The sequence below is a fragment of the Lagopus leucura genome, unplaced genomic scaffold, assembly GCF_019238085.1.
Source record: "Lagopus leucura isolate 7727_CA_CO unplaced genomic scaffold, USGS_WTPT01 Super-Scaffold_100014, whole genome shotgun sequence".
NCBI lineage: Eukaryota > Metazoa > Chordata > Aves > Galliformes > Phasianidae > Lagopus > Lagopus leucura.
This window is the reverse complement of record NW_024962268.1, coordinates 5,920,760-5,941,574: the sequence shown is the minus strand read 5'-3', so window position 1 is coordinate 5,941,574 and position 20,815 is coordinate 5,920,760. Positions and strand designations below refer to the sequence as shown.

The 20,815-nt window shown below is 40.3% G+C and overlaps 1 protein-coding gene across 2 annotated transcripts in view; it reads left to right on the top strand.

Annotated features, from left to right (window-relative positions):
• Positions 1 to 8,417: 8,417 nt before the first annotated feature.
• MAST4 (microtubule associated serine/threonine kinase family member 4) overlaps positions 8,418 to 20,815 on the top strand; it is a 193,308-nt gene continuing 180,910 nt past the window's right edge. Inside the window, exon 1 of one of the 2 annotated variants that reach the window (XM_042875163.1) lies at positions 8,418 to 8,472. In XM_042875163.1, the coding sequence (XP_042731097.1) occupies positions 8,434 to 8,472 (39 nt within the window). In that variant the 5' untranslated portion in view covers positions 8,418 to 8,433. The remainder of the gene's footprint in view (positions 8,473 to 20,815) is intronic. The other variant, XM_042875166.1, reaches the window with a different exon arrangement.

The window sequence follows — 20,815 nt, the reverse complement described above, 5'->3', positions numbered from 1 at the left end:
TAGTTAAGACTGTTACTAAGAACAAACCTTAAAATACAATCAGGGAAGCAATATTATTTTTTAAGAAACTACTAAAACCAGCTTCTACTTTGTGTTTTACTTTGTGTAACAGCTTTCTGTACCCCTGCACTGACCTGTGGCTTTCAACTTTAAATTCATCAGTCTAGGAGTCCTGAAGGTATCCCGGTTCATATGTGTTTTCTGAGTAATGCACAGTGGCTCAGGAGGACAGTAACATCTCTCTTAGTGCACTGCTAGACTGAGTAGCTGGAGTGCTCTCATGGGTGCACAGCAAGCCAGCCTGGCATGACTGAATTGTTTCCGTGCCACGTAACAGACGTGGTCTGTGGTGGTGAAGGGGAAGGCAAACTGAATGGCACTGCTGATCCATGCAGTTGTATTGGCTGAAAACCTTTACTTCTGAAATCCAAAAGTTGTGTACTAGAAGTGGGTGTAGTAAAATACAAACTGATTGTGATTTTGTTGTCAGGCAGCAGTACCTTCTCAAAGCTTCAGCTGGAGACTCGTAGGAAGTGGTACCTTAAAAAAATCTGAGGGGTGCAGTGTCTGTCTTCATTCCCGAGGGATACTGGGTATCTTGTCAATCTCTGAAAAGGTTCCTTTCATGTGAAGCATTTGTTCCATCGTTTTCAAGTTCATTGGAGGGACTCATGGCAGATGTATGAAGATGTAAATGGCATGAGAGACTGTGAGGAAAGGAGAGCTGGAGATGAATCATTTCTACATTTACTGTGGTGCTGCAGTTGCAGAGAATTTTGTTGCTTAAAATAGAGAATACAAACTCTCTCCAGTAGATCTAGTTCTAAAATCATTTCTTAGCTTTTAATGAGTTTATTATTAACAGTCTGCATACTGAAAAGGGTGTCCTTGTGAATTACACAGTAGATTATTGGAATGCCTCTCAGCTTTCTAGTTGACATATTTGATGCTGGAGAAAAATTCTGATTTAGTAGTAAAAGGTCACATTGTGTTTAATGACTTCTAGAGGAGTAAATCTTGTGATCTAAGATGAATGTGGGAAAATTGAACTAATTTAGGTAGCTAAAACTTCTTGAATATATTTAATACATTACTACGTACTATGTATTTTCTGTGCTAAAATTGAGTATATAATGATGAGAGGTGAGTAGCGTATGGTTAATGTTAAGAGATGCTTAGTCTTCGTTCTTATGGAAACTGTCACTGTCTGACATGAAGAATACCAGAATTAGAGCAGCATAGAGCAAACATGAGACTTGTTTGAATTTGCACTTCATTCTGGTATGATATGCACAGATTTGTAGCAGTAAAGCTATGTGAATGAAATACTGTAACTATGACACTTTAATATTGAAATACATATTGTTTAGAATGTATAGAATTCTGTATGAATTATTATACTTTGCTACTAGTAAATTACATCATCATGAGTATTAGTTGATTCTTTTAGAATTAATTAGCTTGTCTGGAATGCAGTGCATTTCAATAATATTCTGATAATTCATTAATCAATAATTAATATCTTAATTTTGAACAAGGGCACCTTAAGTTCCTAACTGTAAAATGGGAGAATTGCTTTCTCTGTTCTCTTCAAGTTCACGTGATACAGTTTCACAGCTTTTACGGTAAATGAGATCTTAGAAAATAAATCATGAAAACCAAGTATTGGATTTTTATTACCATGCTGAGATCATCTGGGATAAAGCTGGCCTGTGTTTTCTTGCGGATTGAATATCTTAGTTGAAATACTCCTTCCTGTTAACAGCAAAATGAGCAAGGCTTCCTATGGCTGTGCAAGGGGAAGTCCTTGCAGTGTTTAGTGCTGAGCTGCATGGTGGTCAGTGGGTCTTTTCCCTGCCTTGAAATGGTTGAGCTCCTTCAAGTGCATTGTGATTGCCCTTATCTCAGTGACAGCTTAAGTGTGATCAGTCTTGCCTGCCAGTTTTGATGGGGCATCTCACTTCCAGTGTAGTCATCGATTTCAGTAACACTTCAGAGAGCAACTTTTGGAAGCTGAAGGAACAAGAGTCAGACAGATAGATAGTGTGTTGTCATAGGCTTTTTTCCTCAGGAAACAATAAAACATTACTGGAAGTCTGCAGCATTACACTGAAGAAGACTCTTTGGGAATGTGACAGGAGGTAGTGATGCTGTAAGTTTCTGATTGCTGTAAGGTGGCTGGGTGCTGTTCTTTTTCAAGTTCTTAAAAGGTTATCTTTTTGATTCACCTGCACGGCAGTTTTCACTCCACTGCAAATGCACATCTTCCAGCTCCCGGTATCATACCTAGCTTTGGCTTTCATGCTTCCTGTTTGCTAGATTGAATGTTAAGCCTAAGCTCTTTGGCAGCATTCTAATTTAAATGCTACCTTTTAGTAAGATGACTAATGTATATTTTTTTAATAAATGATGAGGAAAACCAAAACCTCTCATATTTCAGAGGACAAAAACCTCAGAACATTTCTTCTCTGAGTTTTGAGTGAGTGTATGCTGCTTCCTTGGAGAGCATTGAGGTGTTCTTTTTTCAGTATAATTTTTTTGAATTTTTGGGTGATGTAGACAGATGTAGTTTTTCTGTACAGGGTGTCCTTTTCATCTCTGAAATACACTGTAAAACATAGTAGGTGAATTCCTGTAGGAACCGAAAGCTATTTTTAGAATACTACAGAACAGAAATGTGATCTCTGTACTATGGCATTTTTTTGTTTGTTTGTTTGTTTTTTACTGATATGCAAAGTAGGAGAATTATTATGGTGTGGAATTTAAGATGATTCCACTTCTGTTATGACCATTCAGAAAGATAACCTTGGGGTTCTTTGTAGAAGTGTAATGTCATCTTCCACTGACAGTTTGTGCTTTAATCTATCTTTAAAAGTAACTTCAATATGCTTCAAAATACAGCTTTTGTGTGTCTGAAAACTTTTGAGACCTACAGTGTGTCTTCAGAAGAAATAATCAAAGTAGGATCTACCTCAGGGAGACAGTCAGGGACGTTGCTGGAATTTGATTCACACTTCATTGGTAGTGGATAGGAAGCTGTGCTGCCACAGGTTCTGGAAGGCTTTGGAGAGTCAGCTCTGAAAGATTCCTGTAAAGCTTCATGCTCTCCTGAGTTCACAGGTATCAGTGGTTATTTGCTGTGAGAAAGATGAGCAGCTACTGGTTTACTGAAGCTTGAATATCAGTAATCTCTTATATCTTTAAGTGAACCTTTGTTTGTGATTAGACCAGGACGCTATTTTCAGTGTTCCATTGTTGTTATGCACTGTAAAAACTGTATTGAGAATCTGCTGCAAAACTGCTATGACTGTTTCACTCTGAGATCAGACTGAAAGCCTTTGGCTTAAGGAACAAGCTCACTGAACTCAAAAGCTGTAGGTAGATTTTAGCTTGATGCAGCCTTGGGATTCCAGTTTTAAAATAGTCTTTTTTGCTATATGCCAATACTGTTTGTACAATCAATCACTGTTTCAGTTTCCATTTCGTTTAATTATGTTGGTAGCTTTATAGAATTTTTCTTTGCAACTTTTTTATTTTTATCTTTTTAACTAATGCATTGTTCATACTAAACTTGTTGCACTGTGAGGTGTGGAAATGCATGTATGTATGTATGTATGTAAAATAAATGTTTAAAAAGCACTTAATGAGTGACAGAAATCTTAGCTGTGCCTGCTAGGACAGTAATTCTTAGTGTCCAGTAAAGCTGCCTGGCTGATGTGCAAAAATAAACCAACAGAAAGGTGCGTGTTTACCTGTTTTGGTGATGTGGAAAAATAGTTGCTGCCTGTGGGATACCAGTTGTAAGGAATCCTTATTTCCTTCCTCTAATTTGGTTTCCTTTTTCAATGTGCTGGATTTGTGGATTTATTTCTGGAGGAGGCAAGGATCTTTATGGGGGAGCTGGAGATTGATAGTAAACCACATTTTTCTCCTCTTTTTGGTGCCATATCTCAATAATAAACATGTATCTATATTTTAAAAATTGTTTCCTACATCATCTTTTTGTATTAGCTGTCTATTAGCCTTATCCAGTCATGCATTGCTGCAATATTTTTAGCAGAAGACGTATAAAAATTAGAAGCTGGTTCTTAAAGCCTGACCTTTCATGATTAGAATGATAAAATAACATTTGTGTATTGATTTGCAATGGTGTGAGGAAGACTATTCATGGAAAACATGGATGAAGATCTTCAGCTCTGCTACGTATATTAGGTCTGATGTCATGAATGGGTTTTACTGTACGTACACGTATTGCAAATACATGTGGCTGACAAGTTGACTCTAGCTGCTTCTGTTTACCCTTGCACATGCAGAAGCAGTGCTGGTAGGCGCTGGTTTCAAAAGCATAACTAGAACTTCCAGTAGAACACACTCTGGAGTGGCTTATTTCTCTTTTCTCAATGTCCTTAGAGAAAGGTTGCATAGGAATTAGTGTTAAATGCTTGCAGTTGTTTCCATTCCTGTACTTGTAAAAACAAGTATTTGCAGTGATAGCGTGTGCACTTACCTGAACTTCTGAAAATATGGCACAATATTTTAATTTTTCTACTAACAATTATGTGAATAGCTTATCAATAAATTAGAACACAATCAGAAGCTTTAACCAGTGCCAGGGAAACACATTCTTGTGGATTGCAAGTTTTCAAAAGTCAAAGCAATTACTGGATTGGTTGTTACCTGTTCTGATCTTTAGATTTTTCACAGTTGTGAGGAAAATAATTATTTAAAAAATTCAGTGGTGGTAATTTGATGTCATAGAGTACTTAAGGTATAAAAAAACTAGCCTTAGAGACCAATTCAGAGAGCAGAGCACAAGTGAGTTGTTCCATGTAATAAACACACTTTATCAGATGCTGCCCCCATGTAGTATGAAAGTGGCAGCCCCACACTGAATATGCATATTCATTAAATTGAATCTCCACTGTGAAACTTGAATTAATACACCTATTTTCACATGCCCCATTTTTATTTTTAAACTAAATCATTTCATGGTAATATCCGTTTTTTCTCAGAAAATAATATTGACTGACAGGCCTAAGTAAAATAATGTGATGAATTCAAAAAACAGCAATTGAATGAGGAAACAAGCCAGTTCTCTGCCAATTGTACTAAAAATTGTTACATTTCTTTTCAGCTTTAAATAAATGTAAACCTACTGGTTTGTACCTAAGCTAACTGAAATATTCTTTGTAGTTATCAGGAAAATTCTGCATTCATGGGGAAGAAACCTTTCTGAAAGTATTGTCTTAAGGTAATTTTGCCTCCTTGGACAGGGAAGAAGAGTTTCCTTCTTCAAATACTGTATACGTGTACAGTTTTGTCATGCACATACCACAAAAGTGTGCCTTTCTGCAACAACTGACATGAAGGACTCTGTAAATAGTATTGTTAAAATGTTTAAGAACATGTTTCATGATTTTCCTTCTGAACCACAACTTTTTAGTACCTGACACTTACTATCACGTTTTCATCTTCCATTCATTTTACTGAAATAATTAGCTGGAAAGTGATAAGAGATTCCAGGCAGAAATAGCAAACCTAATGCTATGACAAACATGTAGGTACACTTTTGGTAGTATATGAGAAGGTTCAGAAGATAGTATGTGAGAATATTCAGTTACCACTCATTTTATGAGATGCAGCGTAAGCTTAGGAATATGTCACTTCTGGAATTGACAGCAAATACACTTTCAGCAAAAGGCAGTTTTCATACATTTGCATTAGGATTAGTTTCATCTTCCACTGGTAGGCAGTCTTCTCTCTGTTTTGTTCTCCTTCCTCCGTTTTGCCTAGGTCAATTCAAAAATGATCCCTAACTTCTTGCAGAACAAAGTCGTTCTTGTACTCTGTAGCTGGAATTATTCGTGGAGAAGAGTTCTTAATTTTGCCTGATTATAATTCTTTCTGTAAGTTATCTGTGTTCATAACTGGATAATTTACAGTGCATAAGGTTTCTATTTGGTTTGTGGACCGTTTGCATGTATGGCTATCAGTGATATGTTACTTTGTGCTGTGATTTTTGTTGTGCTGTTGTTGTTTGAGTAATAAATCTGTAGAATTTTTCATGCCTTACAGACCTCTCAGCTAGATGGGAGAGTGCTTTTCATTCATATATTTATATTATGTATATTTAGATTTGTTAAACTCGTTGATGAAAAAAACATTTAAAACTTCAGTATTCTTCACCTTTAAAGGAACTGGTAAGTCATGTGCTGGGAGGTTTTTTCTATTCCAGTGATTGAAATAAAGCTTATATAAATACATATGCAGGACTGCATGCATAAATGCAAACAGCTTTGCCCCTGAACCTGGTTGTGAACCACAAGGGACAGACAGTACCCTTTTGCCTCTCACTCTTGAAATATGGCAGTCTGGTCATTGCCTCAGATTCATTTGTCCTATCCTCACTGGGAACACCGCAGTATTTGAATTGTGATTCATTTGCCTGCATCATCTTTGGAAACAGAAGTACTGAAACGTTAGAGCATGTGCATCCTGAATGATGTGGAGAAAATTCTAAAGTATTAATAATGTAGAAAGAGATTATGGCTTATTTTTAAGTGGAAATGGGGAAAGGAGGAGCTGAGAGGAGATCCCCTATCTCCTTAGTGTAAATTCAGTTTTCCTTGCTTCACGAGAGGATCTGAGGGATCCCAGGCATCCTTCAGTTTGGTTCTCCAGACCTGAAAGTTTTCCACTAGCTGCAGCATGCTGTTTAAAGACAGGTTGTGTTTCAGAATGAAATGAATTTAGGAGAGTCAAATATCCTTTGTTACCCCATGGTCAGAATTCTCCCTCCTGGCCCCAGTCAGTGCTTTTCATTGCCTGGTCTCCCTCTTGTGGAATCAGTCTGAGTGACTTCTTTCTCCATGAGCTCAAGTGCAGCTCTGATCCTGGAGCTGACATTGGTGGTGATAAGTTTTGAGCCAGTGACCTGATGGTGTGAGTGTGTTTTGGGTTGGAGGCAGGGAGGGGGAAATGCCCCCAGGCAGTGTCACTATAACTGATAAAAAATGACTCTTTTCCCTCTGATCTCAGAGAAATGCACCCTAATGAAAAAGCTCAAATGTTCTCACTACTTTTAAAAGTGAAAAACAAGCATATTAATGCATTTCAATTGTAGGGAGAAAAGTAGAAGCAGGCAAATACAGGAGCCTCTTCTTTGTGGTTCTTCACATAAGCTGTTACTGCTTAGTGTTATCCTTTCAGCAATCCTTCATTCTCGTTCCAAATGTTTTTGCCTCTAGCAGGTTTTGCTGCTGTGGAAAGTACATGGGCTGCTTCTCAAGATGATGCTGTCTGACAGGAAATCAATACTTTTTTCTCATGCTAGATTTAAGGGCGTGATTGTCATAATCCTCATCTTAGACTGTTAATAGGTGAATGCAACCTTGATTTCTATCTCCATTTGTATCCTTTAGTAAGAAATGTACCTTTGTCTGTGTCCATGCTTGCTGCTCTCCAGAAGTGCTGTGGGACGTGTTGTTCTCAGTGGGAAGAGAACGCATGTCTGCAGGTGTACCTGTGTGTTTTAGGTAAAAGATGGATGTTCCTCGAGTTGGATTCTGCTGTTGTGTTATGGAGTCTTGTGAAGAATCAGACACTTGAAAGTGAGAAATTCCTTAAGCCATATGATTGGGATATGACTCGGGGAAAAGCAGACTTCTGTTGAAGTTAGTGGGTCCAGTTACACAGAGAGAAGCTGAGGGGGAGTTCGTGCCATTTGCCAGACGTGATCAGGAGGAGTGCCCAAGGCCTCACTGGACTGAGCCTGGGTTTGCTCAGCCTCTGTCCGACAGTGTTGGTCACTGTTCGTTTGAGGGACGCGCTATGCCTGGAGAGCACGCACGCCTCCCAGGTGCGGGAGGCTTCCTGCTTGTAGGAGCGGCCTGGCGATGCCCCACTGCAGAAGTGTATAGGAGCGTTTATGGGGATTAGCACTGACAAGACTTCCCCCGATGTGCATACAAAGCTTTGGGCAGGAAGCACGGCCAGCTTTACACGGTTGCCGGGTTCGTAGTCTCGCAAGGTGTTAGAATGGCACGGCCCGGGTGGTGGGCGCCGGGGCCGGAAGTGCCGTGGCGGCTGTGCACAGAACCGCGCTCCCCGCGGGCGGGGGCGATGCCTGTCGCGGGTCCTCGCCGGCGGTGGCGGAGCTGCGGCCCGGCACGAGGGGACCGCCGGGCCCTCTCGTAGGGGCGCCGCTGCGAGGCGCCGTTACCGCTGCGCTTCGCGTGTGCGGAAACTCGGCGCGGTCCTCGGGGCTGCCCCGCCGGCGCCGCTGTAAGTTGCCGAGGTGCACAACTCGCCGGGCCACGTGACCGCTCGCCGCCAATGGGCGCCGCCGTGATGTCAGCGCTCGGCAGCTGCAGGGATGCGGAGCGGCGCGCGGGCTCGGGGCAGTCCGGCGCGGCCGGCCGGCGGAGCGGCGCCATGGACGCGCCGGGCATCCTGCGCAGGCGGGGGCTGCAGGTAGGGCCGCGCGGCGCCGCCGCCCGCCGCTCGGGAGCCGCCCTCACCTGCCGCGCGGCGCGGGGGCGTGCCGCGGGTTGCGGACACCTGTGGGCGGGAGGCGCGGCGGAGTTGGGCTCCGAGCGGCGCGGCCGTCGGGGGCTGCGGCGCGGTGCGGGGAGGCGGTGGCCGCTCCGCAACCCCACCCCCCTCGCCGCCGCCCGAGCGTGGCGGAGGTGCGGGAAAGCGCGGTCATTACGGGGGAGAAAGTTTTGTCCGCCGTCGGGTTCCAGGCACGCTCAGCTAGGGGTGGTGCGGCGCCGTCGCCGTGCGGTCGCCTCCCGAGCGAGCGTTCCGCCGGCGCTCCGAAAGTCGGGGAGATGTCCCCGCAGGTAGCGCGGCATCGGGCGGAGCTCGGGCGGGCAGACGGGGCGCTGCGGGCCGAGCGGTGCCGGAGCAGCGGCGGCACGCGGGTCGCCCCCCGCACCGCTTGCGCCCATTGTTCGCCGAGCTCCTCCGCTCCGGTCGCGCTCGGCGATGAATGTGCTGCTTCCTTTCTTTTGTTTTCCTTCACATCCGCAGGGTTTCGGTGGGAGCAGGGAGGGAAGGAAAGCCTCCCCGTGGCTGGGATCGTTATTCTTAGGCGGCGTAGAGCGGCGCGTAACGCGTAAAATGTGCTGAAGTTGCGGGCTCGCTCCTGATCCGCGCTTCCAACTTGGTGCTGATCACGTGGCGCTTTCTGTCGGACGGGCGAAGGGCTGCAGCCTGCGGGCCGCGTCCAGAAGTAGCGCGGGGAGGGCCGTGGGAACCAGGCGGCCTCTCGGCATTTGGGACCCGCTGGCTGCTCCCGGACTCGTGTGCGAGAGCATTCGTTCATGTGGAGAGGGGAACTTCTTTGGTAAAAACGGACTCTGCGATGTTAATCCCTTAAGTCCTAAATCTGTTCTGTTAGTTGATTGTACCGCGGAAAGGGGCATCTCGGCTGCAGGTTGGGATCGCCTGTGCCAGCTCTTAAAGGGGGATTTAAAAGTTTCGTGAGGTAGATCTTCATAGTGAGACCGGATTTCCTTTTCCTAAACCTTCTTTAATCCATTGAGTCATGTAAACCGGATTTCTGCCCTTTGACAAGAATCGAACGGCAGTCTTTTCTGATTAGGGGATAACGTAAAAACTTGATGTGAAACCTATTGTTGAGTTCTTCAAGCACCCCTTTTGAGGGAATTTTCTTTGTCTTCTGTTACTTAAATAGGTAATCCTGAATGGATTCCAAGAATATTTTAGAGAATGCTTGCTTGTTCCTACATATGCTCTGGTGATCGTTTCATAGTATTGAAAGTCATGCCATGAATAATTGTAGTATCAGAAAGATCCTATTCATACATACAGTGAATGCAGTAATTTTTAAAGATTGGTACCTCACGTCTGCCATTAGAGTCTGATTCTGGGGTGGGAAAAAACAGCCAGTGCTCAGAAGTGTACAGAATGAAATACTGTCATCTAGGAGAAGATGGGAGAGGCTGAGATCCAATTTACGCTGAAATTTCATTTTAGTCCTTTAAGTAAAGCGGTTTTCCCATTGTCCTCTCATTCTCTGTCTTCTGTTCCACTGTTTTTTTCACCTTCCATCTGTTCGTGTGGTTAGCCTAGAGACTAGTATGATGAATTTGCAAGCTGGAGTGCAGATCATATGACCTGATACAGAATGCAGCCCCTGTTTAATTCTCCTTAGTAAATACTGATTAGATGAAGTCCCTGAGTTGGCTCTTTGATTGACGCTTGACCTTCTCAGTCCAAAATAATGAATTGGTTACTTTGTAGTAGTAGTAGCTTGGATTCTTACTGGCTTTTGTTATTGTTAAATAAATCTACCATTATATTGTTCTGTGGAATTAACCTATGTATGTTTTTTTCTGTTCTTCTTTTTCATGTGTAACAGAGCCTTTCCTGTAAAGGCTGCAGGGAATGCTCAGAGTAGGATTTATTCTTTATTTAAATAAAAAGCCTTAGCCTAAAAAGGTTAAGACTATTCTGAAGAAGCTATAGTTAATGACAGGTTGACTGACTTTACTTCATAGGTCTTTGTAACTTCTTTGGGTTAGAAATAGCAATGCTATAAGAAGATAAATCTGCTTAAAAACAGTGTGCTTCTTTTGTTGAAGCACACAGTTCTCCAGAGTGTGGGTTTTTTGATAAACCAGTGATACAGTGTGAAACAGCACCTACTTAAAAGTCAGATTTCTGCAATTGCTCTTCTTTTTTGTTTGTACGCAGTTTGCTTCAAAGCCTGGTTTACAGGACACAAACCATTTCCTTTTAGATGGGAAACTGATGTAGTTGTGTTTGATACCATGTACCATCATGCTGTGTTTAAAAAAAGCCAGGAAGCAGCTTGAATTGAATCTCAAAATGTAAGCTGTAAGTAAATATGCAGACTTGGGTAAATCTTGTTTTTGGTTGATCTGGGAAGGTTTTCTAAGTGCTTAGGCTGTGAAGAGAAACCGAGCTTTCATTTATTGCAACCTGAGTGTGTAGTGCAAGTTTTTTCTTCAAGTCATTACTTGTTATATTCATAGAAAAATAAAATCTCCTGAATACAGAGCTCTGTTGCATGTACTCAGTAAGTAAGTTTTTATGAAACATCCTCTTTATCTTTAATTAAGATTCACAGTTTTTATTTGAAAAGAACAGTTTTTATTTGAAAGAAAAGTAAGGAGAAAATAGCTTATGGAGTTTGAAGTATAACTTAATATGGATTGAAATAGGATTTTTTTTTCCAAATAAACAATAAAAATGAAAGCAGTTAATTACTTACACATTCTTCCTCACAGATCTGGACTATGTCCTGCTAAGGCATTACATTTCAGCTTTCTTCCACAACTTTGTCTGGTAGGCATTGATCTGAGGTGGTATGTTTTATATTGGCTTAAACAAAAGTTCCAAAATCCAGTGATGGTGTGTGCAGGTAACACACTGTTCCTACAGACACTTAGAGAAGTATGGAAATGTGGGAGAAATCCTGCTGCCAGATGCAAATGGCTTCAGTCATGTTTCCAGAGCTGATGAAGCTTTCTCTTTTGTGAACAGATGTGCTGGATGCTTCAGGCCTTCCCTTTCCTTTTTGCTAATTTCATTTCTGCCTCTTAAGTGGTTAGTAAGCAGTGTCTTGTAAATCCTGAGGTAATTACATGAGATTTTTTTTATCAGACTTTTAGAGAAATTGACCAACAGCAAATAAATTAGCTATATGTGGAAACTCCCAAACGTCAAAGAAAAGACTGCATTGATTTGCTTTCTTGTTCACGAGTATGTATTTTCTTTGTAAATGCTGGAAATTTTTGACAGGTATGTAAGGCTTCTGTAAATTTGGAGTGACTGAATTGCATTAAATTTGCCTAGTTAACATTGTATATGACATGAAAAGAATCCCATTGAAGGACTTTTAATACTGTACTTCGCACAAATTTTTGGAGGATGAGTTGAAAAGAATTTCACCCTTAATTCAGAGTCATTGCTATAGAAATGGAAGCAGACAGCATGAATGAAAGTGCAGTACAAATGCAGGGTTGCGTTTCTTTGTGAACTGGTGAGTCTGTTTGTGCACATTCCATGTCTTGATAGCAAAGATTGCAAGGAGCAGGGTAATTGTGGCTTTAGTGATTCCTTTACTCTACCTCTGATACAGGAAAATAGTTGGCTTTTATAGGCACTCTTAGAAATATTCTATACAAAACATCTAGTCCTAGCAGAACAGAAAATGTTGGATGTTTTTTTCCAGGTCCTTACTTATTGGCATTCCTAAAAATGCGATCCAAGAAACTAAACAGAAGGGAAGGGATTTCTTAAGAAAAATGACCTTATCCATGGCTCCTTAGTTGACATGTCTTTTTTGGAGTAGGAATCTTCATGAAAATAATTCCTGCTGAAATAATTGACACATGAAATGGAAAGTTCAGCTGGGAAGCTGTATCTCATAGGTGAATAATGGATATATCAGTGAGGCTGTAACTGTCTCTTGAATGCTGTTCATGTTGTGTGCTAGGAGGAATTATGGTAAGAATTGGAGAATGTTAGTTCGACTGTGGCTTCTGTTGCAGGCTGAAGACTGGAAAAATAAAGCTTATCTGTGAGGCTCTGTAAAGTCTCTATGTGTTTTCCACTGGTTTGAATGCTGTGTATAACAGTTCTCTGTTGTGCTAGGTGAGAGGAGTTGTACAGTTATGAATTGGACTTTGTGCATGGCTCTGCCTCTTACTGAACATGAGGAAGGGGAAGAATAAGTCTGTGGAGGGGTGTGGAACCTCATGCAGAAGCAAAAGATGAAAACCAGAAACAAAGCTGAATTGAGGGGAAGGTAGAGGGCTTCTGGCATTGTGCATGAATAGCTTTGTGACTGTACTCTGCATACATCCTCAGTAGTTGGCTCCAGTCTTGTGTAACACAGTTACTTGAGGGGCTACATCGGTGAGGTAGTGCTCAAAACAACATAAATTGTGACTCTAGAATTCTTGATTTATGTGAGGTATAGACAAACTGTTCAGTGATCGGTTGGATAAAGTAAAAAAAAATAAAATTAACACTATATACAGTGTATATATATATATATATGTGTTTTCTGATGGAGCCATCTTTATTTTTAAGTTATGCTAGGGACAGTGGTAGAAGGCAGGTCGTCGTGGATCTGTTGTTGTGATGTGCACAGGACAGAATAGATGTTTTGCATGCTTAAATAGTGATAGATGGTGATAGCTGTGTTTTGCTAGCAAAAGCCGTTGGAGAGAGGAAACACCGATGTAAAGAACGCTTTTCCTTTTCTCATTATCTGTCATGTCTGTGGACCTAACAAAGCGTACAATCTCTTGATCAGCTAATTCCCCTCTGTTCTCCAGGCATTCATGCATTGTTAAGTGTTTATCAGGTGCCTGGAAAAGACCATGTGAGTCAGACATTTTGCTGTTTGAACTGTGAAAGCTTTCCAGAAAGAGTTAACCATTGCTTCTGTCTTTGCTTTTCTTGGCATTGTGGTCATTTTATTTCAGGGGCTTAAGTAAGTAAATAAATAAACAATCCTGCTTGCTGCATTCAGAGCTAAAATATTTGGCATGAGGCCAGATTTGGTGCCTGTGGTCCATATCACACTTCTCTCTAATGCCCTTTGTTTATTGCAGTAACGTTTCTTGATAATGTCTACAATATGTCACCAAGCTGACTGACTGTTTTGTATTAGGTTTGGAATGCAAAGTGTAGACTTAATGTTCCTTCATGTCAGATGCTACAGTGAGCTCAGAGGTGGAACATGTAATGTTTTGGACTGAACTTGGTTGTGTTCTACAGGTCATAAAGAAAACTAGTTTTTCAAAGTTCTCTGTGTGCTGCTTAGCTCCTGTTGGAGTCACTTGGCATACCCCAAAACCCATAGTATTTTTTTACTTAACTATTGAGTAATAATAGGAATAAGATCTGCATGGAGAAAATGAACTTCTGATTAAGACCTTTTTTTTTCCTTAATCCAGTGGGTAGTTCTTAGCTTGACAGATTGTTTTGTTAACTAACAGTTTTTCTTTACTCACTGTGTTGCAGCTGATAAAACCTGTAATTCTTCATTTTTAAATTCTTCTTAAGACCTTCACTTGAGTTTGTTGCGTTTCCCTTTCCCTCCAGTGCTGCTTCACGTGTCATGTTTGACAAGATGATTTCTCAGGTTTGTTTCCACCCAGTCTAAGTCTTAAATTCTCAGTTTCTTGAGTAGAGGTTTTATCAGAATTGCCCACTGACTTTGACATTCTATTAATTCCTCTTTCTAAAAGGTTAAAGCAATAAATATTTTTGCTTATAGCAGTGCTAATTGCTATGCTATGGTAAAACTACATAAAAAAAGCACAAACAATTGTGAAGATCATGAAGGAAAATTAGTTCGGTAGTTTCTTTAAATTTTCTCCTCTTGGCTTTGCTTTATCTCCATTGAAGTAGCACTGAATTCTTCTGCAATCTTAACTCTACCTTCTACAGGACAAGTAAATCAGAAAATGTTTTTTTCCATCAGCAACTCATATTTTCTCTAATCTTCTTTAGTTTTTTGATCGCAGCTTCTGCTTTCGTGTTTCTGTTGCATCTCACCCACCTTCTCCTTGAAGCCCTTCTAGATTTTGCTTCTCAAATGTGGAACTCCATCATAGTAGCTTGGATTTGTGCTAAAAGGTATAACTGCACTCAGTGTCCATTCCTTTGAGAACAAGCAGGCTGTGTATAGGCATTAGGTACTAAACTCTGAGTGTCTACAGAGCACATTACATTTGGAGTAGTTAGTCCTTTCTGAAAACCCTATTTTTGTGTTCGTATTTGGATACTAGATAACATGTGGATGGCACCTGGATGTCTTTCTTCACTGAATTTCAAGATTTGTTGTGGCAAAGCAAGGGAACAGGTGCACTGAATATTCTGAAAGCATTTTTAAGCTCTTCTGTCAGTGAGAGATCCGCTTCAGCAGCAGTATACCAAAACTTAGTTTTTGTATACATGCTGTGAAGGAAAAAAATCAAGTTTCAGAAGACACTGAAGTATTCAAAGTCACTATCTTATAGAAGGCACTGGGTGGCCTTAGTTAAATGATGGGGCTCATGGCGTAACTGATAACTAGTAGCTCCTCTTACTCTATGTTCAAGTACCAGGTGACTACTTTGTACAAACTAGTTTTACTATGCATTGCCTGCAGGTAAAGGATGCTGTATCAGAAATGTTTCAATACAGAAACATATGTGAAGATGCTTTTCAACTAATGAGGGTTCTCCTGCTTGAAACGTAGGGGAGACGTGGTAAAACAGGATGATTGTGTTAACTTCTGTTTTGAGGTTTTCAGATAGCTTTTAAAAACCTTATTATCCTTTTAATTATGCTAAAACAAGGAAGATAGCATTTGAGTTGCTCTAAAAAAAACTAACTATACACGATTCCTACCTTTACTTCAGGGAATCTAGCAGTCAGAACTTACACGTAGGAGAACCTGAAAATAATTCCTATTATCTTATGTTTTCTAAATACAGCACTCAAAGGCACAGCTGGACTATTTGGGTTGTGAGTAGAAGATTGATTTTTAGGTATCCAGTGCCTCTTGTGAACATGGTTTCTAGTTTTAAATTACTTCAATTTTTTCTTGAGATTTTAGTAAATGTAGAGAAGTCCAGGAATGGAAGGAGCAATGCAAAAAAAAAGAACAACAGTTAGGAGCGGCAAAATGTTTATGCCCAGTATAAAAGGTGTATTTTATGGTGCTCTGATTCTTTGTTGGTTCGTGTTCTATTTTCTTATTTGGTTCTTCAAGACGCAGTAGTATGTATTTGTGTTTAAACATGCAAGATGATCACTACTGCACTTACATCAATACTATTAATATATACTATTAAGTATCTTGTGGTTTTGGGCTGTATTTCTGGCTAGCTGAAAATAATAAATAGCAGATTTTGACCTTGAGCATGAAGCTGATTAGCATTTTCTTATTCTATCACTTCTGCCCTGAATAGTCCTATTTCTCTGTAAACTGAGTTCTCAGGGCAAATTGGTCAAAACCTGTGTGGGATGGCTGTAGAAGCTTGGAGGTAAAGGTGGTTTTGCTAGGTGGGGCATGCTTTTCTTTGTTCTGATCTTCTGAAGAGAGCAAGCTCGGTAATGTGGTAAACTGGGGTAAATTCCTGATTATATGCTGACATTGCATTGCATTTCTAAGCTTGATTTCTCAAATAGCAATTGCTTGACTCGTCTACGCTGTTACCACCCTAAGCTCATCATCTTCTATCATAGCTTTTTTTTTCATAGAATCACAGAATGGCCTGGGATGAAAGGGACTTCAAAGATCGAGTAGTTTCAACCCCCTGCTATGTGCAGGGTCACCAGCCACCAGACCAGGCTGCCCAGAGCCACATCCAGCCTGGCCTTGAATGCCTCCAGGGATGGGGCATCTACATCCTCCTTGGGCAGCCTGTTCCAGTGTGTCACTGCCCTCTTAGTGAAAAACTTCCTCCTAATGTTAATCTAACCTAAACCTCCCCTGTCTCAGTTTAAAACCATTCTCCCTTGTCCTATTACTATCAACCTGTGTAAAAAGTCGTTCATGAGTCTTTGTATTTTGGCTTGCTTATATTGCTTACGCTTTGCTCTTTTAGTAATGCTAACTTTCTTGCTATGCTCTTTGTCTTTTGACTTTCGCTTTATACCCATTCTTTTTGAGTTCTTAGTGACACTGCGTCTTGGGTCTTGCTGATTTTTCAGCATCTGACAAAATCATGGAATAATGGATCTTGGTGTTGTCTTTTTTTTTTTTTTTTAAACCAAGTATTTTGGAATTTTAGAATAGAATTGTGATGAAACAATCGCGTATTTTATACATGCATTTATTTTATTTTCTTCCTTTCCATTTCCAGATTTTCATTTAAGTGTTCAGGACAGATGCCTCTTTAATGGTTTCTTAAGACCTTATGCCCTTTGTTATGTCTCAGCTGTGAGTGTGGAGCATCTCAGGTAGATTTTTAGCACTGCTGCAAACCACAGTAGTTTATTTATTTTATTCTGTTTCTCCCTAAAGACACTCTCAATTATTTTAGTGTAGTTTCTCTCTGATGTGGAGTCTCTCTGACGGATCAATACTAAGCTCTTCTTGTGCCAAAGTCAGTGAAGCTGGCTCGGCTTATAGGTATGTGAAGTGTGTGCACATGTCTTCAAGCTCTAACGAGGTTCAGGGAGAAAATTCATGCACTTCTAAATTGATATGTTTCTGTCAAGGGGCTGTTCTACAAAAAGATAGTATTTAAAACAGCAATTTTTTTTCGTGTGTGTTTTCTCTAGTATCGATGAGAAAATGCAGCAATCAATGAAAATCCTGTCAGATATTCATTCTTTCCTTTCCTTCAAAATGCCTGAATGTTTTTTGTTCAAACAAATGCTGTAACATCTGTGTTCAACAGGATACGGTCCAGGAGATGAAGACACTGCCATAACAAGCAGTGCTAATGGGAGGGTATTCGGCTGACTAATGGGTTAGACTGCCAGGCAATTAGAGCAGACCTGTTAGCTACATGTTTTTGCTACACAAAGTTTAACCTCTATGTCTGTTCTGCAAGAATGGCATACAGCGAGTTACCTCAGATGAATTTTTTGCATTGCTTACCTGTAAGTTTCTATTGCTGGACAGATTAATTGGTATAGTATACAGTCCTGGCTTCAGAGTTCTGTTCTCCTTGGGAGATAACTTTCAAAGGTTGGGAGTTTGTTTTGTTTTCTTCCTTTTTTTTTTTTTTTTTCTTTTTTTCTTCAGTTTTTGTTTTATTGTTTAAAATGGAAGCTACAGTTTTGAAATATTTTTTACTGATTTTATTTCTGACCGTGACTATTATAAAGATCGCCTTGCTTAATACTATACAAGATTTTTTTTGTGTAACTGTTGACACATTGCTTCTGCTTCTTTAGATTCTGTGACTCGATAGCATATTTGTATTTATTATGTATTGGTTGTGCTGTGAGATGGCTCTCTAATAGAAATGGTTTTCATGAGCCTGTGGAGATTGGCACAGAGCCTAAGCATTACACTGAAGATCTAAATTGAAGGCACTGGAGATCAGCAAGAAATGGCCATCTTATTAGTTAAAGAATAATAGTAATGATAAAATCATTTCACACTTGTCTGAATCGAAATTTGAAAGGGAAGAACTATCACAGAATTTGCAACTTGACCCAACTTCCACGCTTGGCACACTGTATGGCCTTCTGTTTGAAGATCACAGTTTATTTCACAATGTTTTATTTTGTAATTCACAGTATGTTGGTGAAGACCCAGAGACTAAGATGAGGGAAGGTACTGCACTGTTACTTTTCACATGAGTGAAAGACTTGCATATATTTTTACCTCAAACTGCGTCATCAGAATGTTCAGTTCAGAGTTGTCAAACCACTTGTAGGGTGGTCTGGCTCTACTCTCATTCATCTTTTCAGTTGTCACCAATCTTTCACATTCTGTATACCTTCTTCAGTAACCTGTTTTTTTTTACACTTTTTATCTTTTTCACCGTTGGTATGTTATCAGTGTCATTTCATTCAAGCAGACTAGTTGCTATCTTTTTCTTTTAAATTAGTGTTATTGTTTTCTTTCTTGTAGTTCCATGACTTTGTTTTTTTTTTCTTTTTTTTTTTGATGGCAAGCTCTAGAATTGCATGCTGCTTCCCTTTCTCCTTCTCCTTGCATATTCCAGCTACCTCTTTCTCCATACATAGATTTTTTAAAATTGCTTTTAAGCCTTAAATTGTGGGGAAAAATGCTCAGGAAAACTGATTAACCAATCTGCAGTCATAGCACTGAAATCTCAAAGCTACTTAATGTTTTGAATGACTGCATCTTTGTTTAATTCTTTCCCAGTGTCTTGTCGTCATTGAAACACAGACAGCATTTCGTTATTTCTTTGATAGGTTGAGGCACAGGGAATTAAGTGTTCTGTCCAAGACTGCAGGGTCCAATGACCTTTCTGGTTGCCTCTTGTTACCGTGATTGCATTGCATGACCTTAAAACAGGCCATTTTGTTGGCTATCAGCTATAGCACAATACAAAGATGTCAGACCTGTATCTTCAAATACAGTTCAAGAATGTGTTATGGCAGGGAGCAAGATGGTAGGTATGAAATACCTGTAATGCCTGAACAGGCTGTATCTAATTAGCAATCTTTTTTTATCAAACACTTATCTGACAGAAGTAGTCTTGGCAGTACTCACAGATCAATAGGTAACCAATATAAGGAAGCTGTGTGCATGAAGAAATGCTATTGCTTTTGCAGTATATTGACTTCATGACTTGTCATATAACTAACAGAACTATAAGTAGATAATACTACATACTGAATTAGTCTTGCAGTGATACTTAAATTTTTGGTAATGTGGAGTGACTCAGTTGTGTGTCAGTCCTGTAGTCCTTCCTTTGCTACATTCTAAAATCATCAGAGACTGAATTGTGTCTTTTGATTAAGGATTAGGGAAAAAAACAAACATACATTCTAAACCAAGATTTTTTCATTCCAGTTTATGTATTTCTTTTGTCCTTTTGTTCTTGTATTTTCTCTGTAGTCACAGTTCTGTTAATAAAACTCTACAAAAACATGGAATGGTGACAGAATGAAAGTGGATCTTTGGTACATTTCAAAATATACAGTGTTGTAACTTGGTATTTTCCATCTTTATATAATGAGTCATTAAAACTGTCTCAAAATAATAGAGTCATGGAATTATAGAATTGTTTAGGTTGGAAGGGACCTTTAAAGCTCATCCTGCTCCACCCCCTGGCTGCTCCCCACCAGGCCAGGCTGCCCAGGGCACATCCAGCCCTTGAGCACCTCCAAGGATTGGACACCAGCAGCTTCTTCAGGCAGCTGTGCCAGGGCTTCACCGCTGTCTGAGTGAAGAATTCCTTCTGAAGGCCACGATGAGATCCCTCTGGAGCCATTTCTTCTCCAGGCTGAACAAGCCCAACTCATAGGAGAGGTGCTCCAGCCCTCTGACTTGTGTGATAGCGCAGTTCCACATTTTACTTGGAAAATAGTGAATGGCAATTTGCATGACTTTTTTTTTTTCATTGCTTCAAGATAAAATCTATTAAAATTGACTGAATCCATTTTTGTTTTGCTAGACTGATAAATTCTGTCAATTCAATTTCAAAACTTTTCTGGCCAGTTACATTTACCATTAATAACTAATCAGAGAGGAAGAATGAGGAAAGTCTTGGCATTTACTGGTAATATGACAACTGGTGTTGTTTGTGTCGTACCAAATGGAATGGCTTTCTCTTAAACTTGATTTTTTTTAAAGGAAAATGTGGAAAATGTTATGTCACTTTGAAATGTGCAGCAGTTGCGTATTTTTTTAAAAAATAATGTTAAGATTCCACATTTTCCTTTGATTTCTATTACAAGTCTTCAGTACACTGAAGCAGCCTGGAATATCAATGTGTCTTACTTGCGTTGTTGTAATTTTGTTCGTAGTTGGAAGTGAAATTTCTGGTGGGCGGAAAAGCCTGATCTCAGGCTGAAAACTGTTGCCAGTGTCAAGCTTGTTGTCCTGTGCACTGGGCTAAGGCTTGGTGTGTGCTGCGCTGCACGGAGGACTGTGTGCCCAAGAGACATGATGGTGACTTCCAGTGGGGCTCACCTTTCTTTTCTGCCTGATGTGCCTTCCTGCAGGCTCTGTGGCGTTGCACATGTTTTCAGTCCTGTTCTCCAGCTGGCAGTTAGCTTACCTTTTGGTGTGTGCTTCAGGACGGAATACAGCTTTGCTTTTAGCTGCATTAGCTCTGCAGTTGCTGTAGAAACAATACTGAATTACCCCTCAGATACAATTTTC